Source organism: Macrotis lagotis, chromosome 1 (assembly GCF_037893015.1).
Source record: "Macrotis lagotis isolate mMagLag1 chromosome 1, bilby.v1.9.chrom.fasta, whole genome shotgun sequence".
NCBI lineage: Eukaryota > Metazoa > Chordata > Mammalia > Peramelemorphia > Peramelidae > Macrotis > Macrotis lagotis.
In genome coordinates, this window is record NC_133658.1 from 567,594,596 (window position 1) to 567,613,508 (window position 18,913).

General features: G+C 33.9%; 1 protein-coding gene across 1 annotated transcript in view; it reads right to left on the reverse strand.

Moving 5' to 3' along the window:
• Positions 1-2,277: 2,277 nt before the first annotated feature.
• LSAMP (limbic system associated membrane protein) overlaps positions 2,278-18,913 on the reverse strand; it is an 801,725-nt gene continuing 785,089 nt past the window's right edge. The window contains exon 7 of the mRNA XM_074214560.1: positions 2,278-11,150. Within this exon, the coding sequence (XP_074070661.1) occupies positions 11,053-11,150 (98 nt within the window). The 3' untranslated portion in view covers positions 2,278-11,052. The remainder of the gene's footprint in view (positions 11,151-18,913) is intronic.

The window sequence follows — 18,913 nt, forward strand, 5'->3', positions numbered from 1 at the left end:
GTATTCTCTTGCTGTGTCTTTCTCTGGAAGACTGGGGTGGATGCATATGAGTTGGACTGTTGAAGCATATGAGATACATGTGTGCAGGGCTGTTTTGTAGACTGCCTGATGTCTTGGGCAGATTAACAATAATTAATCATACTCATTTGTATAGTGTAATAACCCTATGAGATAATGGTGAAGAAGAGAAAATGAGGACTCAGAGGATGAGTTCAAGGTTACAAAGCTAAAGAAGATCAGAATAACAGTTTGAATCAAAGCATAAGGCCTCCAGTTCTAGAGTTTTGCATGTATTAAATTTTTATATATCATGCAGTCACTCAAAGATGTAGGAAGTGATTGTTCTGTTGTCACAACTCTGCTTTTGACAGCAGTTTTCAGTAATTTTACTAGCAACATAGTGTGTATATGTCTGTGATTATCTATATGAGTTGCTATAAAAGACTTGGGACATAAAAATCAATATGACTTATTATCAAACATCACTTCCCAAAAGCTTGATTTGTCAATCAAGAAATTTAATCTCTTAAGAGAGAAAGAATAGTAGATAGATTTAAGAATATGATAGTCTCACTATTATCTGCCCTTCTTGATTTTTTGTGTTTACAATTGAACCCATTTTAGAAAGGTAATTGATAAATAGGAGAGAATATGATGGAAGGAATAAAGATAGTTAAAGGCCTTAAGATCAAATTCTTTTGAAGACATGAATGAAGTGGGGGACGAAATGGAGCACAGCCAAGGCATTGTTTCCACTATGTCCCTGGCTTGATCTTTAGTAATACCATAAAGATGACAAAGAGAACGAGCTGAGAGATGGTACTTATTATGTGCATGATGGGCTTCCAAGAGTAAAGGGCATAGCAATGCTCGATCTACCATATCATTGCCACTATAGATGGGACCAACAGTGGAAATATGGTAATGGACATGCAACACAAACACAGGACAATGAGGAGAGAGGAGAAGATTTTGGAGGTCCGCCAACAGAGAAGTGATAGTACTAACACAAGGATTGATAAAAGCAGTAAGGAGTTCTTGAAGCCCAGCAGCACAATAGAGACCATTGGTGATAAGATTAACAGGCACATTAGCAAGATAAGCAAGAGCATGAGTAATAGCAAGGAGTTCATTTTCATGAGAAGGCATGGGGTTGGGAGAAGGATGAGAGTCAGAAGCCATGGGCTAGACTCAAATCATGTGAGAAGGTACAATGAAGGAGCTTGATACTTTTTCCCAAGGGTCCAGAGCAGATCACCCAAGGGTTTTCTGGTCACAGCTTATTTTTGTTATCCATCTGCTTCAGACCCTTCTTGGCTGATATGTATGTAGTTGAATTTTGGATCATGTTGTGTTGACTTATATTTCCCCAGAGATCCTTCTTATATCATACTTCCTTTTATTTCATGTCTTTTGTTCTAAAAAAGAAGTTCTTGAGAGATGAAAGATTTTATTGAAAATAGCTTTAGCTAATATTGTCTCTTAACAAAAGCAAGTGTCTGAGTAGATGTGATTGAGTTCCTTGCCATCAGATACATATACCTAGATCTTTTTGAACTATAGCATTGAACCAACTACCTTCTAGTTTCTGAAAAATCTCCAGAAAAAAAAGACTTTCTAAAACCTGACCTTAGAGAATAGAACCAGGATTCATGGGAGGAAATTGTGGAGACATATTTAGGCTATTAAGTGGAGAAAACAAAAATAAACAAACCCTTTCTCACAATAAGAGTGACCCTCAAAGTGGAGTGAGCTGACTGGAGATCTAGTGGAACTCTTTTTGGAAGTCTTGAGGCAGAGTTTGCATGACTGTTTGTTGTATATTTAATTGTTGGTATTCCTGGGTTGTACTAGGAGGCTGGTGAGGAACTTATTGAATTTCAGATTCAGTGAATTTACCATGCTATCATTGTCAGAATTCTAATTCTAATAATCAGGAAGTGTTTAACTTAAATATTTAACTTAAATATATAACATTGGAAATTTATTTCCATTTTTCCATGACCTCAGTCTTGTTGAAGATAGGGAAAAATCTCTTCACAACCATTTTGAAGCATCACTAAGATGCCTATTTTCTAAGTTCTCCCTCAAGAATCATGAAAAAATCAATAGGTTGACTCTTCATCTTCATCAAAATTTCAAAGCATAGACAGTTAGGCCTAGATCATGTGTTTTCCCCACAACAATTCTGTTTTACCATTGACTTTATTTCTCAGGAATTGCACCAGATTATCTATAAATAACACAGTAGACCACAATAAGACTACCTTAGGGCAATGAAGACACATCTCCTTTTCACGTTTATTTCATTTTGTTTTAAGATCACAGAAGAGCAGAGCATTCATACGTGTAAAGTAACAGAAGAAACAGAATTTAAATACATTGAAAAGAAAAAGAAAAAAAGCTTGTTTTAATTTTAATTTTTTACACACATTGCGCTTTTGTTTTTCTCCATAGAGCTAGTATATGGGAGAAAAAAAATTCCCACCAAATTATTGATAATAATAATAATTATAATAATAATAATAATAATAATAATAATAAAGAAACTTCAAACAATAAAAGTTTCAAACCAAAAAAATGATCATGTGTTTGTATTGTCAAGGGAAGTTCAGTTCATGGCTACAGGGTTGAAAAAAATGAATATATTTATATATATATATATTTATATGTATATAACACTGTTAATAAGAAGTCTAACCAATAGCAGGATTTGTAAACCCTTCCATAGAGCAATGGGAAGGGGGGACATGGAGAAGAGGAGGTTTTATTTGAGCACCTCATTCTCTACATCATCTCCTCCCTGTTAGAACCCCCCCCAGTAAACAGGGAATGAAACTTGGCAACAATTCACCAGACTCAGCCTTCTACATTCTCTGGTGAAGGGTAAAGACTCATTGGTGGTGGAATCAGGAATGGCCCCAGTGAACTGGTTTTGGATGGTCTGAACTATGAAACTAATTGTTAGAATTATTACCTTCATTTTCTAGATGTAGATTAGAACATTTCTGCTTGTCTGTCTATAGATGGAGGATAAAGGTTGAGGACAGAGAAATGACCAAAATGGGAAAAACATCAGAAATAATCACAGAGAAGGAAAATATTCCCAGTTGGACTGGTAGTTCTCTCATTTACAAATAATTTTTTAATGTTCTAAGGACTTGGCTTATCTATATCTATGTAAAATGATATTGACATATAGAAAGATATAGATACAAACCACTATTCAGCATATAGTCAACTAAGATTCCATTGGCTATTTCTGGTGATGCATAGGAAGACAAGCTAGGGAATGGCTAAGCTTGGTCTCTTGGGATGCTGTGGGAAATTAACCCTTGGGTCAATATAGTAACATTATACTCAGTTCCCTAAAGGATACAGGCAGGGAATTGGATACAATATTTGATTTAACCAAGATACTAAGAAATCTTTGTCTTTATCCCTAGATGCCCATTCTCCCTTTACACTTTCCATAACATCTAAATTAAAACCAAAGAACTTTTCACAAATGATTTTGTCCATTCCTAGATCCCCCAAAAATATATCTCAATCATATTGTCACTACCATCAAATCTCAATAATTTTTCTTGATGTCCTAATCATTTGCCTAAAGCCTTGAAATAATATCTGTGCAGTCTTGTTAGACACTTCTTGTAATAGTTTAGAAGTGTGAATCAAAAGGATGTTTCCTATTTTTTTATCCTATTATTTGGTTGCTTTTTAAGGTTTGGAGTCTGTAGTATCTTGGAATGGGTTGCAGGAAGCTTGAGCCACGGGAAAAATGTTGGACAAGATGGTTTTAATAACTTTTCCCTGTCTCTGTTTTTGTTTTTTTAATAATACAAGATCACCTGCACCTGTTTGAAGCATGCTGCTTATAACTATTATCTCTGGCAAGATATCTAATGAATTTTTTGATTAGACACTTCCTGAATCCTTAATGGGGAACTTGAACTTCCTCAGATTAAAAAGAAACACTTGTTTACTTTTTTAAATTTGAGGACTTGCTTACTTAAAATACATGGAATACTGAAGCCATACTTCTGTCATTTAAAGGGTGGTATGGGATAAGCTCTTTTCCCTTCATGCTAGATTAATAAAACACTGTAACAGCTAGATTCGATATATTTTTAAAAATATGAAATAGTCAAAGCATTTCAGTGTCCTTAGTTAAATAACCAAGAGAGATGATAAATCCAACGTGCTACCAAATGACCAGATCATGTCATAAAACCACATGAAAATTTCCGTTAGAAAGTTTTAGCCTTCAACATTGCTATTTTTGGGGAAGTCTGCCAATAATTTAAAAGGATATGGGAAGATATAGATGAAAAAGGAAATACACTATGTAAAATAAATAGCCAAATACAGTGCTATACATGGTGAGCAACCAGTTTATAATTATGCAATCACAAATATTATAGCCTTCAAGATTATTTAACCCAACTATCTCATTTTGCAGATAGGGAAACTGAAGTCCACAGAAGTGAAATAATTTGGCCAAGATCACACTAACAATTACTTTTAAAACCAGGATAACTTTGGGCCATTATACAGATATGACAATTCTTTTTATACAATGGTATTGATAATAAGTCTAGACTATTTTTCAGGCCATGTCTTTGTTGTGTTTTTTTGTGTGCCAAATATAAAGGTTGTTGTCAATATTTATATCTGCTACAGCAAAGAAATCTGGCACTTTGTGTATTTCCAGAGTCCCAAAATTTCTAGGGTTTGTTGAATGAATGAATGGATAGAAACAGAAGCAACTTGTTTTACTCATCAAGTTGTAAGCTCTTTCTAAGGGTCCATTTAAGCAAAATATCTAGGATACTGAAACAAGAGGTCAAAAAGATTGGGAAATCCAAAAACAGCTAGAACAGAATCATTCTTCCTTTCCAGGAGAAGTCAGCAAGTTTGTGAAATATTATCTAGTGTTATGATGAACGTTTTTTTCAATGTCTAACCAGAAAGTATAGACTCAGAGAATGTTAGAACTAGAAGACTACTTTGAAATCACCTAGTTTAACCTACTCCTTTTGCAGATGAGAAGAGGCACAGAGAAGCAAGGTGACATGACTGAGGTATAATAAGAGTTAGTGGCAATGCCTTTGTCAGTCCTTTTTCCATTACACTATTCTACCTCCTAAGCATTGCCCCTACACTTGAAAGCTAAGTATTATGATAATTGTACTATATCTAGATGTTCTCTTTGAAAAAGATCAATGGTATTAAGCACTGTATGAATCAAGCCAAGCTTCATCCTTAGAGGAAATTTAATCCTTTGAGAGATTTAGTCTTTCCTATGTTTTGCCTCTGACCACTTCAAATGGTTTGGTCCTGTTTAGCACTGGTGTTCCTTGTAGACTTATGGGTTTACCTGGACCTGAGTGTGGCAGGAAAAAAAATGAAGTATACATAGTTTATTTTATGTACATAAACTAGTGATTTACTTTGATTTACACATGATTGGGGACTAATTTATTAATCAGCCTACCGTATGTAAATGTGGAAGAAGGAAATCAAGAGTTTAAAACAATTTTTCTACTACATACATAAACATTTCTGTTAATGTAAATGTTAACATCGGTTGACTTTCCAAGAAAGGATTTATGCATATTGCTGAGTGAAACAAATGCTCCCACAATCTTCAATGTCTAGCATTTGTGTGCTCAATCTGTATATAAATTGGAGTTTAGTTTGCAGCTCTACCAGTAACCTAGAAATAACTACAAACTTCATTTTATGCCCACTGACAGCATAATACCATGATATAGAATTCACAACTGGGGAAATTATATCCTTATATCCTTGATCTTTTGAAAATAGTTTGAAATCTCTTAGACAATAAGAGACCATATTAAACTGAATTTAGGTTGCTATGGAAATACATATAAAGAAATTGATTTACATCATCCAAGTCTAAGACTCTATAATCCTATAATGTCACAAGTGGGTATTTTAACATCTGATTATATCTACATGCTTCTGAAATTGGTGGCCCACTGGGAATCTACATCAAATCCAAGTTGAAAAGCCATGGGAGATAAAGAGAGGAATTAGGTCATGGTTAACCTCAGTGAAAGTGATCCAAATGCAAGAATTTTTAATAGACTGGCCACTCTAAAGATTCCTGGAACTAGAATCTCTACCATAGGAGTAACTAATTAAGAAGCAAATGGGTGTTGCTCTAGTGCCAAAAGCAATTTCTAATGAATTCAGTTTAATTGTGTTAAAAGTAGCCAATTTGGGATGGTTCTAGTTTCCAGTCTCCAAGAAACTCACAAAAAGATAAAAGGGAAAATAACAATAGGAAAAATTAGCAAAGTCCCTTTGAAAATCGTTAGTTATCAGCTTTTGTAAAGAAGTCCCTAGGATGGAAAAAGATTGCCTGGCTTGGAAGATGATAGTGAGACCATGAACTCATGATAATAAACTGATATTGGTTATGATGTGGGAAATCTCACCTTGCTTCTTGGAATTTTTAAAGCTGTTTATGGACAGACACATGCCTCAGTTATAATAAGGAATAACCACAATGATCTAAAAGGAAAAACAGCAAGAAAAGCAACTAGGAGGGAGGAAATGATAATGCCATCTGAAGTTACAAGATCTCAGATTTCTCTCATTCCTAAGGAACCACCCTAAGATAAGATCATTACTATTCTTGTCAACTAGAAGATAAAGGAAGTATCTTTGGGGAGTGGATGGTTGAGTTTCATCTAGTTCACAAAGAGCACTTCTGATATTAAGTATATTTGCCAGTCAGATTAATTGATGAATTTCACTCCGTTCAGCATTTTATTTCTATCCAATTGGTTCTTTCCCATGTAGTGTTTCATGCTTCATTTACTAATGGATTTAATTCCCAAAGTGACAAACAGCCAAGTGATGAGCCAAAAAGCAAGTGGCCCATTGCTAAGATTCTTTTTCCTTGAAGTCGAGTTCCTCTTCCATTTCTGACTCCTCTATTTTGATGACATTCTCCAATTCTCTTCTATTGAATTTCTAATCTGTTTCTATTCTATATCCAGGAAGCAAAAAAGCAGGAAAAGATCTTGTTGGGGAAGAGGAAAGGAAAAGGAGTGAGAATGAAACTCTTCTAGTTCATTTGTAGACAAGAAAAATCAAAATCAGAAAGAAAATCTAAGAGAAAATCCTTCCAGGAAACAGAACTTTATCATTAGAATCTATATTAGACTTGCAGAATATGTGTGTATGTCATTGTATTTGGTGGCATGCTATCATAATCTGTTATTAATGGTCATTCCAACTTAAGTCTAAGTAGACTATTGATTAGGATTATTCTTGTGGAAAGGGATAGAGGTATTCTTTGAATGAATGGAGTATATTTTGGTTTGTTCTTTCTATTAGGGGTGTCAACTGTGAATTGATTTCTGATGAAAGTATTGACTAGTTTTCTCAAAAATTTTGAACAGCTAGGCAAGGGATTTTACAATCTATTCTTGATTCACTTTGTAGAAAGAACAAAGCAAAAATGCTGATTTTAATCAAGAGATTGAGGCTCACTGAGAACTGGAATTTTGGTTAAACTAGGTTTCGTCTTCCATTACGTCAAAGATTTGATTAATTATCTTATGTCTGGATCACTTCAACTAGGACTTACCTCCTCTTGCCTATGGCCATATTCTATTTCTGCCTCATGACCACTCCTTTATTTTTGTGATAAAGTCTTTTTTTTAAAGTATATTGACACAAGGTAAAAGGAAATAGGGTAGAACATTTGAAAGGATGGCTATTTGGTATCCCATTTCCTATTCTGTGTTTCAGAGCTGATGGAATAAAGTCAGTAGGCCCCAGAAAAAAAGAAAAAGAACTAGTGAAAGAGCACCTAAAAATTTAAAAATTTTAAGCTAACAATTCACTCAAATTAAAAAAAAAGGTTCATTGTCTTTTCTTCTAATGTATTATTCCTGTAATGTATTGTATTATATTATATTGCATTGCATTATGTTGTATTGTATTGTGAACTATATAACATCATGTCATTTCATCTTAGTTAGATTGACCAAAAATTCTCCAGGACTATCAGGACCTAGAACGAAGTCAATCCAATGTTCACCAGCCTAAATTTTTTAACATTCTTAATCATGAATGGCTAAAGTTGAGCACAGTGAATAACAATTCCCTGAAGGAAGTTCGGTCAAGTTTTTTGTTTGTTTTTATTTTCTTTTGTAAAAAGTAATGACTAGTATATAGGTGACAATTTCTTAAGAAATTCAGTCTAGTTTCCCATAACCAAGAATTTGTTGATTTCTAATCTATTCTCAAGGAGCTACTTTCTCACTTTCTTGATTTTTAAAATACTCATAAGTTTTGACTCTTAAACTTTTGGGATGTAAGGGATGAGCCCTCTAGTTAGCTGTCTCTTTCTCTCTAGCCAAAATGTTATTTCCAAAAGAAATATTTAGGAGGGGCAGCTAATGAAGGATTCCTCATGGTGAAGACTGCTTGCCTGAAAAGATACTGTAAAACAACCTGCTATCATTCAGAGTTTTCTTTGCTTCTACACAGAAGAAATGCCGAAATACCTTTTTCAAAAAAGTATCTATAAAATCTGTCAAGAGGAGAAATGGCTTTTCTCACTAGTATGTCATGAATTTCAATATGAGACTTCCCTCAAGCAAAAAGAATGATGTTTTTTAAAAAAAAAATCTTGCTCCCCCTCTAATTGCTAGCAGAGATAATACTACTAATCTTCAAAATTGATTTAAAAAAAAACCCAGTCTGTTCTCCTGAAGTATTCAGGAACTCAATCAATTACAAATTTTAAAAATATATTTAACTGGCTTGCTTTTTAGAAGTTCATTGTCAAAAGAACCATTGTTTGTCTTGGTTCTTTCCTATCATTACAAATTTATTGGTACTATTGTCATATTTGCCTAGGTCATAATTCAGGTCACCCAACCTCCTTTTTTTCTTTTGTTTTTTAAGGAAAATACATCTAATTTCTCTTTTTCTTCTATGCCAAGGGTATATTTCCCAACTTGTCTTCCTTCATAGTCTTTCATGGAAACATGAGATTAAATCTTTAGACTTTGAGAAAGATCATGCCCTACAGCATCCATCACAGAAAACATGAATTAGCAGGCATGAATGATAGTAAATCAAGGGCAAGGAGTCCAGTGAAAAATTAATCTTCAAACTACTATGAATTGATGGAGTTGCTAAAAGCACCAAAAGAACCAAAGAGGATTTAGGCAATTGAATTCTGTGCATTACTAAATTAGACCAGTCAACAGAAAAAGACTTTGTAGAGACCTATGGAAGGGAATGATTGTTTGTTTTTCTGTTGCATGCTTATACAGGGGCTCCAACTTGTGTGTTTGTAATATGGACCATGGGGCTTCAGTATTTACAAATTCCTTGATTCCTTTGCAGCTACCAATGATTCCTGCTCCACTTGATCACATTTTACTTGATCCAAATCATGAAACAATCATTATCCACATGTTTAATCCAAGGGAATTGGTCAAGAGTGGTTGGATGGGGGATCCATAATGTTATCTGACCATTAGGGAGGGGCAAAAGGAGGAAAGTTTAGGGAATCATAGGGCTCATAATTCTACAGTTATGAATTAGCACTTGGTGACTTCCCTGCTTCTCCATATATTCTGTACACACCATACCCACTACAGAGGGAGGTCAGGGCACATCCAGCAAAATGATACTAAATGTTTGAGTTTTTTCAGACCTATGAAGTAAGAGCTAAGTCAGAATTCTTCCCCTCCTAGGTAGCTCAGCCTGTTACTGATGAACTCTTCCCTATCCCTCATCCCATCAGTAGTAGGCACTTTCAGTAACAGTGATATTCTGGGTTCTGATGATGGGTATAAAAAGAAGCTTAGAGCCCTGCCCAGGGAGGGAACCCAGCTTCTCTTCCTATTTGAATACACACTGATGTCATGTGACAGCCACTAATCTAATGCCTTTTGGTTAGATTTGGGATGGGGGGGTGGAGGAGTGGAGTGGAGAAAGGTGTTGTGAGGTGGGTTCTTCCATGCTATCTTTAATAAGTGAAATTCAAGGCAAACTCCAGTTAGGCTGCCACTGGAGCTTCAGACACAAGGATCTACCACCTTCTCCACCATCTTCTGAGCAACATGTCAAAACCGCATTTCACAATTACAATGCAGGACAATTATCCACAGCACGATGAGTCTATGTACATATGGACCATTCCCTTGGCATGCTTTAGAGAGAGAGACACGCGCACACACATATACATCCACATGAGAGAGAGACCTGAGCACATTCACACACAAAATGAAGAAAATTAAAATTCAAATGTCATTTCCTAGCATCAGCGGCATGACTTGAGCTCAAGGTGGAGGCAACAGGAAAGGAAGAGGAAAATAAGGAAGATAAAGGGTAGAGTACCAAGGAATATAGACTAGGGGAGAGGGAGAATTGATGGTTTAGGAAAGGGAACAAAGTTTGAGAGAGGATGGGGCATGCCAATGAGAGGCTATTCACAAGACACCAGTATGGATTATTTTGATAGTCTGAATTGGCTGAGTCAGTTCAAAATGACCAACTGGAAAAAAAAAAAGATTATATAAACACCAAAGGTAAGACTGACTTTTCACAGATGGAAAAGGATGAAGAAAGGAAGAAAAAAGGGAGAAAACAATTATTTAGTATTCCTTTTCTTTTTCTTTCCTTTTCCTTTTTTTTCTTTTCTTTCTTTCAAATCTAAAGAACACTTGAATGTCCTCAGCATGATGTGATCTTTACACAGCAACCAATTGTTCATACACACACACACACACACACACACACACACACACACATACATGCACAGTGGCATTGTTTTTCCACCAAGTTGTTTTCAAATTTTACTTAATGAATTTGACTTTTGAAAATGATATAGATATTTTGTTGTCATATTTTCCCCTTCACTTTTGAACACACACAGTTTAAAAGAAACGGTCCTCCTCCCTTGCTCTCTCTCTCTCTTTCTCTCTCTCTCTCTGTCTCCTGTATGACGCATTTTTTGTGTGTTTTTTTTGTTTGTAAATTTTTATTCTATTAACATTTGCTGAGTAGGCAGAACAGGGATGCTGCCAGCAACCACAGTGGTACGGCCAGGCTGATTGATCCATTTATTCCTCTCACTGACCCAGGTCCTGCAGGGCAAGAAAAAGAAATAAAAAAGAAAATATTAAAACCAGTAGATATTTCCTTTTAGTAAATCACCTTTCAAATACATTTTAACATTAGACTCAGCAGTTGTATTAGGCACTGGTGCTCAATAGTCTTTATGTCACTAGGGGCATCTAAGAGAAACCAAGGGGAAAGGAATAACTGCAATGCCCCTGTGACAATCTGGATGGCAAGATACATGTGATCCACTGAGGTCTGTGCTGTTCCTTCTGATTCCTGCCAACTCTAACTTGGTGGTCACCTTCAAGTTCCACATGGTATAGTATCACTCTGTCTAAATATCCTGCGTTGCTACAGGACATTAGATGGTAGTCCTCATTATAATTCTATACAATGATGAGTGTCCGCCAGCAACCAGACAGGGATCCTCTGGGGCCAATTCATCACATCATTTCAATCAATAAAACATGGAACAAATCAGTGAATTCCTTGTTTCCCAAGGGAGGAACAATAATTATTAATTTGTTAATGAGGAGGGAGAATTATTTCAAAGAGACATTTCTGTTAAAATGGTAACATACCAGAAGAATAAAAAGGAAGGTAAAGAAACAAAGAAGGAAGAGGACTTAGAGCTCAATCTAGTCCAAATATCTCATTTTACAAAAGATAAAATGAGATTTGATGAAGCAAAGCAGCTTCAATATTGTAATATACTGAGGAGTCTAGCTAAGAACCTAGATATCAATTTTCCTTTTCTATACTCTTCTTTTTATGCTACCTCTGTGTTTATCTCTCTGATTTTCTCTGTCTTTCTTTTGTATCTTTGTCTTTTTCTTCTCCCAATCACTTATCTATCTCCTCGAAGTACAGAAAAGGTAATGGTGTCAAAGGACTCAGCAATGGGCATAATATTGTCCTGATAATCAGAAATATTTAAGAAGGTAAATTATACTAAACTATCCTCTACTCTTCTAAGCTATAGTATATCATATTTTTTCTATACACTAACTAGGTTGACTTGAATTATTGGGAAAATTTTAGAATATATTAGTATGTATTATATCTATTTATTTTGGAGTGTATATATTGCTAGGTCATGAAACATTGTTTGAAAGGGAGAAGATGGCTGGAAGAAAAATATTAAAGTTTTATTAGGTGTACACTTTATTACCTTTCACTGATATTCTTTTTTTCACTGTTCTTTTAGATGGTTTTAAAATTTTTTTTATTTATTTAAGGCATTGGGGTTAAGTGACTTGCCCAAGGTTACACAGCTAGGCAAGTATCTGAGGCCAGATTTGAACTCAGGTCCTCCTGACTCCAGGGCTGGTGCTCTATCCACTGTACCACCTAGCTGACCCCTTTAGGTGGTTTTAATGTCTATCTTAAATCTAAAGCTTTTCTTCTTGCCCACCACTCCAGTTTGAATGTGCTTTGAAATCTAGGCTATTTATGTACTTAAGAAAGAATCCTTCAATGAGAAAGTGGTATTACTGGGGATGTGGGTCCCTGAATTGATGGGAGACTTGAAAGGGTATAAGTCAACTGCGGTTTCTGAGGTTCCAAGTGCTTACATGTATAATGTAAGGACACTCAAAATATGGATGGAAGCAAATGAGTGTGCATACACTAGAGAGGTCAGCAAATATAAGTGCTCTAAAAATGAAAAGGGATATAAAATAATGTTAAAGAATGCTTCCTTGTCATTATTTCATGTGGTGAATGAGCAAGTGAGAAAACACAGGTGTCCCCCTCTTCAAGCTAGCTCTATCTCATGCTTTTAGAAAAGGATTAACAATTGGATTTCATTTCTTTACATAGTAAACTCTTGGGCTAAAGGACTAAACTCTTATGCTGATATATTGGTTTTTATGCCAATTATTGATTTTTATGACATTTGTTTACAGAAGAGTTTTCAGAAAAATATCTATTTCAAAAAGAGTAATATGCCAGTATATTAATATTTACAGTTATGGAAATTTAAGATGGACTCAAACTATACAGTCAACACTCTATTATCCTGAATGAGTTCTTCTGATTGTAAATTTCTCATGGTAAGTCTTCATTTCCAATCCTTATGGACTGTTTTTAAACTTTGCTTGAATGCTGCATATATATATATATATATATATATATATATATATATATATATATATATATATATATATATATATATACAGAATTTTAGAAATAGAGTGATTAGAAGAAAGGTACCTGAGGTTTTAATATTCTAATATATATGTAACTAAGTTGCTGATCTTTGGTAAATCACTTAAGTTCTCTGGACCTAATTTTACATCTGTAAAATGAACAAGGTGGACAAATTATCTTGAAGATACATTTTATTTCTAGCATTCACCTGTTTCATCTCCTTTTTTTGCAGATCAGGGAAATTAGTCTGAAAAAGGTTATTTTCCTATAGCTATAATGCTCATTAGTGAAAAGGATAGAGAGATAAGACCAGGTTTCTTATTTCTCTGATAAAATACCAGCCCTGGAGTCAGGAAGACCTGAGTTCAAATCTAACCTCAGATACTTGACACTAACTACCTGTGGGACCTTGGGCAAGTCACTTAACCCTTATTGTCTTGAATCCAGGGCCATTTCCAGTCATCTTGATTTATATCTGACCACTGGATTCAGATGGCTCTGAAGGAGAAAGTGAGGCTGGTGACTTAGCACAATCCCCCTCAATCAAATCCAATTCATGCGCTTGTCATGGCATCACATCCCTGATGTCATGGTCTTCTTTGAGAATGAAGGGCAAACATCATCTTCATATATTACTGACATGGGATCATGTGATTTAGACCTAAGGGAGCTACTACATATCATCTTATTTGGTTCCTTCATTTAGAAGATAAGGAAACTAAGACACAGAATGGCTAAATGATTTATTCGAGGTCTCATAGGTAGGACGTGGAAAAGACAATATTCGAACTCAGATCTTTTGACTCTAAATCTGGTTCCTTTTCTATTGTAACATATTACCTCTAAAGGAATCATTAAAATTGTAGATATAAAGATAAAAAAGATCCTTACAGATCATACAGGAAGAACTGATTTGACTTCACTATTTGCCTTGTATATAAAATAATGGAGTTGGAAATTAGAAAGGACATGCTAGGGTGGGACATAGAGACAAAAAAGGGAAAAGGGGAAAAAGTTGTCGATAATAACTCGAGATTTCCAGTTCAGCATCTCAGGATCTTTCCTTATGGAAAATCTAAAATCCACAGATAGATCTCTATATTCCTATACAGGAGACAGGCATTGTAAATATTTAAAAATGCACTCACACATTGCTGAAGACTTATATGTTATTATATTTTTTATGAAAGTAAATTGGTCTTCACAGAAATGATTAAGTCCTTTGACCAAATAATCCCATTATTGATAATATACCCTGAGGCCTCTTATAAAGAAAAAAGATATGTATTTAAAATACCAATAACTATTATTTATAATTTTAAATTCCAATAAGATATAATTCCTTGAAACAGTATACTATTCTCATTTTGTCTTAGCACAGCTTGCTCAAATTCATTTTAAAATATTCTGTTGAAAGAAAGAAGGAAAAGAACCAGAAAGGGTAATCCAAATATTCAATAGTAGCTAAATAAATTAGAACATAGCAATATAATTGAATGTTATATCATTACAAATAAGTTTGAAAAAATCTAAAGAATGGAAAGAATTATATAAAATACTGTGAAGTAAAGAAAGTAGAATCAGAAATGCAGTATTTTATACAGTTATGGTCATTTAAAAGCATATATATAAATATATATATATATATATATATATATAACATATACAAAGTTTAATGCTTAGAAAATGAGGGAATCTGTAAGGAAGTGTGAATGTTTAATTGGTTGGGTTGTTAACACTATGTATATAAGTTATTAAGAGTTTTTTGAATTAAATTATTATTATTATTAATTTTTAAAATGAGTGATTATCCTAAAGACAGGATAAATTAATTAGATGTTCTAGTTGGGAGAAAGGAGGAGAATATGATTTCTTGTCAGTAGGAAACATCATATACAGAATATAGAAGCTATCATGTTATTTTCACTTTGCCACAAAATATTGAAATTAGATTTTTATTTTAGTTCCAGGTCATTAAGAAGTAGTAGAAAGAGACTTTAAGTTAAATTATTTATCTCCTTGATCCAGATTGCGAAGAAAATATGTAGGGAAAGTCCATCTCTATATTAGTTTGATTCTTTTTTGGGGATTAGAGAGTTGATGTACTTCAATCCTAGAATGGATTGAATGGAAAACAAAATGGAAAATATGAAAAAACTGAACAACTTGTGAAATTCTCAGGACATCAGAGAAGCAATGTATTTATTTGAAAGTATGCTAGGAAATCTTAATTCTCACCCCAATTCAAATACTTAATAGAAGTCATTTAGACTTTCAGAAATATCCCACAAAATGGGAACTGTCTTCCAAATAGGCCCATTATCAGACAAGAATTTAGCAAATTCAAAAATGCAATATAAATTTTAAAATTATATATAAAACTGGGCATGGGTTTATAATGTGCTTGTTCTACAATCAATGATTAAATGACAATTAGTATTTATTGAAACAATATTGTGTAATATATTTGTAAGGTCCTCATTTCTTCTTGAAATATTATTGGGAGTCACTTGAATTCATAGAATTAAAAGACCTCAAAGGACAATTGCAGGCTTCCAAATTCAAGGACTCCTTAATTCTAGGTTAAAAGATTTGCCCCACTGTTCTGGTTGAAACAGAACCCAGCCTTCAGGTTCTCAGTCTAGTACTTTTTTCTACTAATCCATGGAAAGTAAGAACTGAATAAATATGAAAACAAAGATAGGAATAAAAGATACTGGAGTGAGCACACAGGCCCTGGGTCAGGGCTTTAGACCTCTGTTCAACAAAAGACAGAGCATAACTAGAATTTTATTGGGATAGCCAAACAAGTCAATTTTAAGAGTCACTTATTATGATGTGTTTAAATATATTTGAAATGGAATATAATTTTGCATGAAGAATTTAAAAAGGATATATAAAAGATGAAAGAAATGTGAGGTAACAAAGTATGACAACAGTACTATAAGACTAGAGTTAGGGAAAAAACTCAGAATGAATTGAGGCTGATGATAGAATAACCACCCCAAAACTTTTTAAAATCAGTATTGGAGGAACAAAAATTTCAAAGAAGGCATAGGACCACTGTTCAAGAAAGACATGAAAATAACATTGGATGACAGAAAAGGAAGAATTTCTCAAAGAATTATTTTTGTATTGAAAAAAGGAAACAATCAATGTGAATTTTAACCCAAGGTTAAAATTGAAGCTATGAGATAAGCTAGCTATCTTTAATAAGTACCAAGCAGTATGAGCAGAGAAAATTCACAGAGAGGTGGGTACTATTGGTTAAATGAAAGACAAATTTCCTGATTTTTTAAGAAATAAGGAATGTTCTTCATATTAGAGGTTGGTTAACTTTTTCTATTTTAAAAATTAAAAACTCTCATATATATCATTAAAGACCTGGTTTATGAAAATTGAAATAGGTAGATAGTGACAATAAGAATGCAGCCTGAATCAACAAAAAAAGATCATGGCAGACCATCATCTTTTTTTTTGGGCAAGATGATTAGTTTGATAGATTGGAAAAAATACAAAGAAACCACACATGTGAGTTCTTTCAAAGTACTTACAAAATTTCTCATAATGTCCTTGTGGGAAAGATGAGCAAAATACATAGGTAATATTGTAGTGATGTGGATTTGGAAATATTTGAATAATAGATAACAAAAGTAGAATTAATGAACTGAAACTGATCAAGAGAAGGGAAGGGTCTTATTAAAAAAAAGGACCTAAGAAGTTTTTCTTTGCCCCATTCAATATTTTTATCAGTAGTTTGCAGAAAAAGATCTTATGCCTCTTAAATTTCAAAAAACCCAAACTGGGAAAGAAACATAAGAGTATTAGATAAAAGTATCTAGGTCTAAAAAGATGTCAGTTTAGTTTGCTGGGTGAATTCACTATGATGGCCATACCACAGGCAGGCCTAGCAGATATGCCACTTACTTCCACTGGAGGGAAAAGGAGGGAAGGTACCCACAGGGGGTTCTATGTTATTCCTTATAGGCATACATATGATGACAACATTTACTAAGGATAGATGCAACACAAAACAATCACATTAATATTGGATGGAAGGAAGAAGTGATCATTGATTTGCTAGTTTATGTGGAAAAGGATATATTGTATTCATTTCTGCATTCCACAATTTAGGAAGGACAATGATAAATTGAAGTATGTTCAGATGTTGCTAGCATGATAGATAGGCACAGTAGCACATCTTATGAATATGGGGAAATGTTTAGCCTAGACACAAGAAAACATGGATGATATTTTTTCCAAATTTGTGAAGTCTGATAGCTTTGATATTCTATTGAATAGAATACTATAATGTATTTTATATTACAGAAAAAGACTCTTTTTATTGACATCCTGGGGAAAAACTAGAGGAAAAAAAGAGGTTTTAAAGTTACTGAGAGGTTGACTTCAGTTTAATACAATGAAAAAATTCTAACACTTTGAGCTATACAAATATGGAATGAATTATTTGGTAAATAGTGGGTTCTCCATAACTGAACATCTCCAAATGGAGCCTAGATGAGGATCTGTTGAGTGTACCATAGAAGAAGTGATTTCTGTTAAGATATAAGATGCCTTTTAAATGTGTAGAAGCAACCCTGAGTTCATGAATGATATGTCAGAATATTACAACTTCAGCCTGGCTTGGTAAAGCTGATATATATCTTCCGTTATGGACTTCAAGGTGAATTACATGTTTATTATTTAAAATTCAGCCTAGCTGAGTTAAAAAATGTTCTTTACCAAGTAGGTCACAAGGTCAATGATATTTTTGGTCTTAATCTCTAAGGTCATAAAAAAATATCTTTTAAGCTAAATTGAGGTTGTGAACTGTGACAGTGAAGAGATTTACCTACACTGACAATACAGGTCCTTAAAGTATTGAAATAAGGTCTGGACCAGATGACTACTGAGGTCCATGCCAAATTGGGGATTCTATTGTTCTGTGGTGGGTGTCAGCATTATAAGGAGAAGTATGTGATTTAAGGAATGTAAACACAAGTCATTCTTTGTTAGTTTGATCAGATTGTTTTATCATATTATTGGGTTAATCATGCTGCTATTTATGAAAGGGAATTTGAAGTCTAAAGGAAAGATAATATAAAAACTCTTTGCAATATGGGAATAATAGGATAATATCAACAGTGATGAAACTGTAAATCTCTTTAATTGACCATCAAAGACATTGTACAGTACTTTGCATGTGCAAAGATCCTTTATTTCTACATTATAGTATAGTACTAAGGTTAAGAAAGGACCAAATTTATTTGGCAAGTACTTAAGATATACCACGCAAAGGGAGCAAAACAAGGGAATTAAAAATATTTTATTTTTTGTAAATACACAGCTTTTAACATAAAAGAAATTTTCTATTTAATTTGAGAGTATTATTTTTCAGTTTTGTGATTGTCTCTGTGTATGAAAGTAATTCCTTTTTTATTTCTGATTTTGCTTTTTTTTGCTATTACTTCATTTTTAAATGAAAATTAAGTAAGCCATAATACAAAAAGAAAAAAAAAAGAGATGAACTAGGGTTAGTGTGTCTTATCTTGAGCACTAACCTACCTTTTAAGATCTCACTGTTAAAAATACAAAAATCAAGATATAATAAACAGTTGAAGATGCAGAGAGGAAG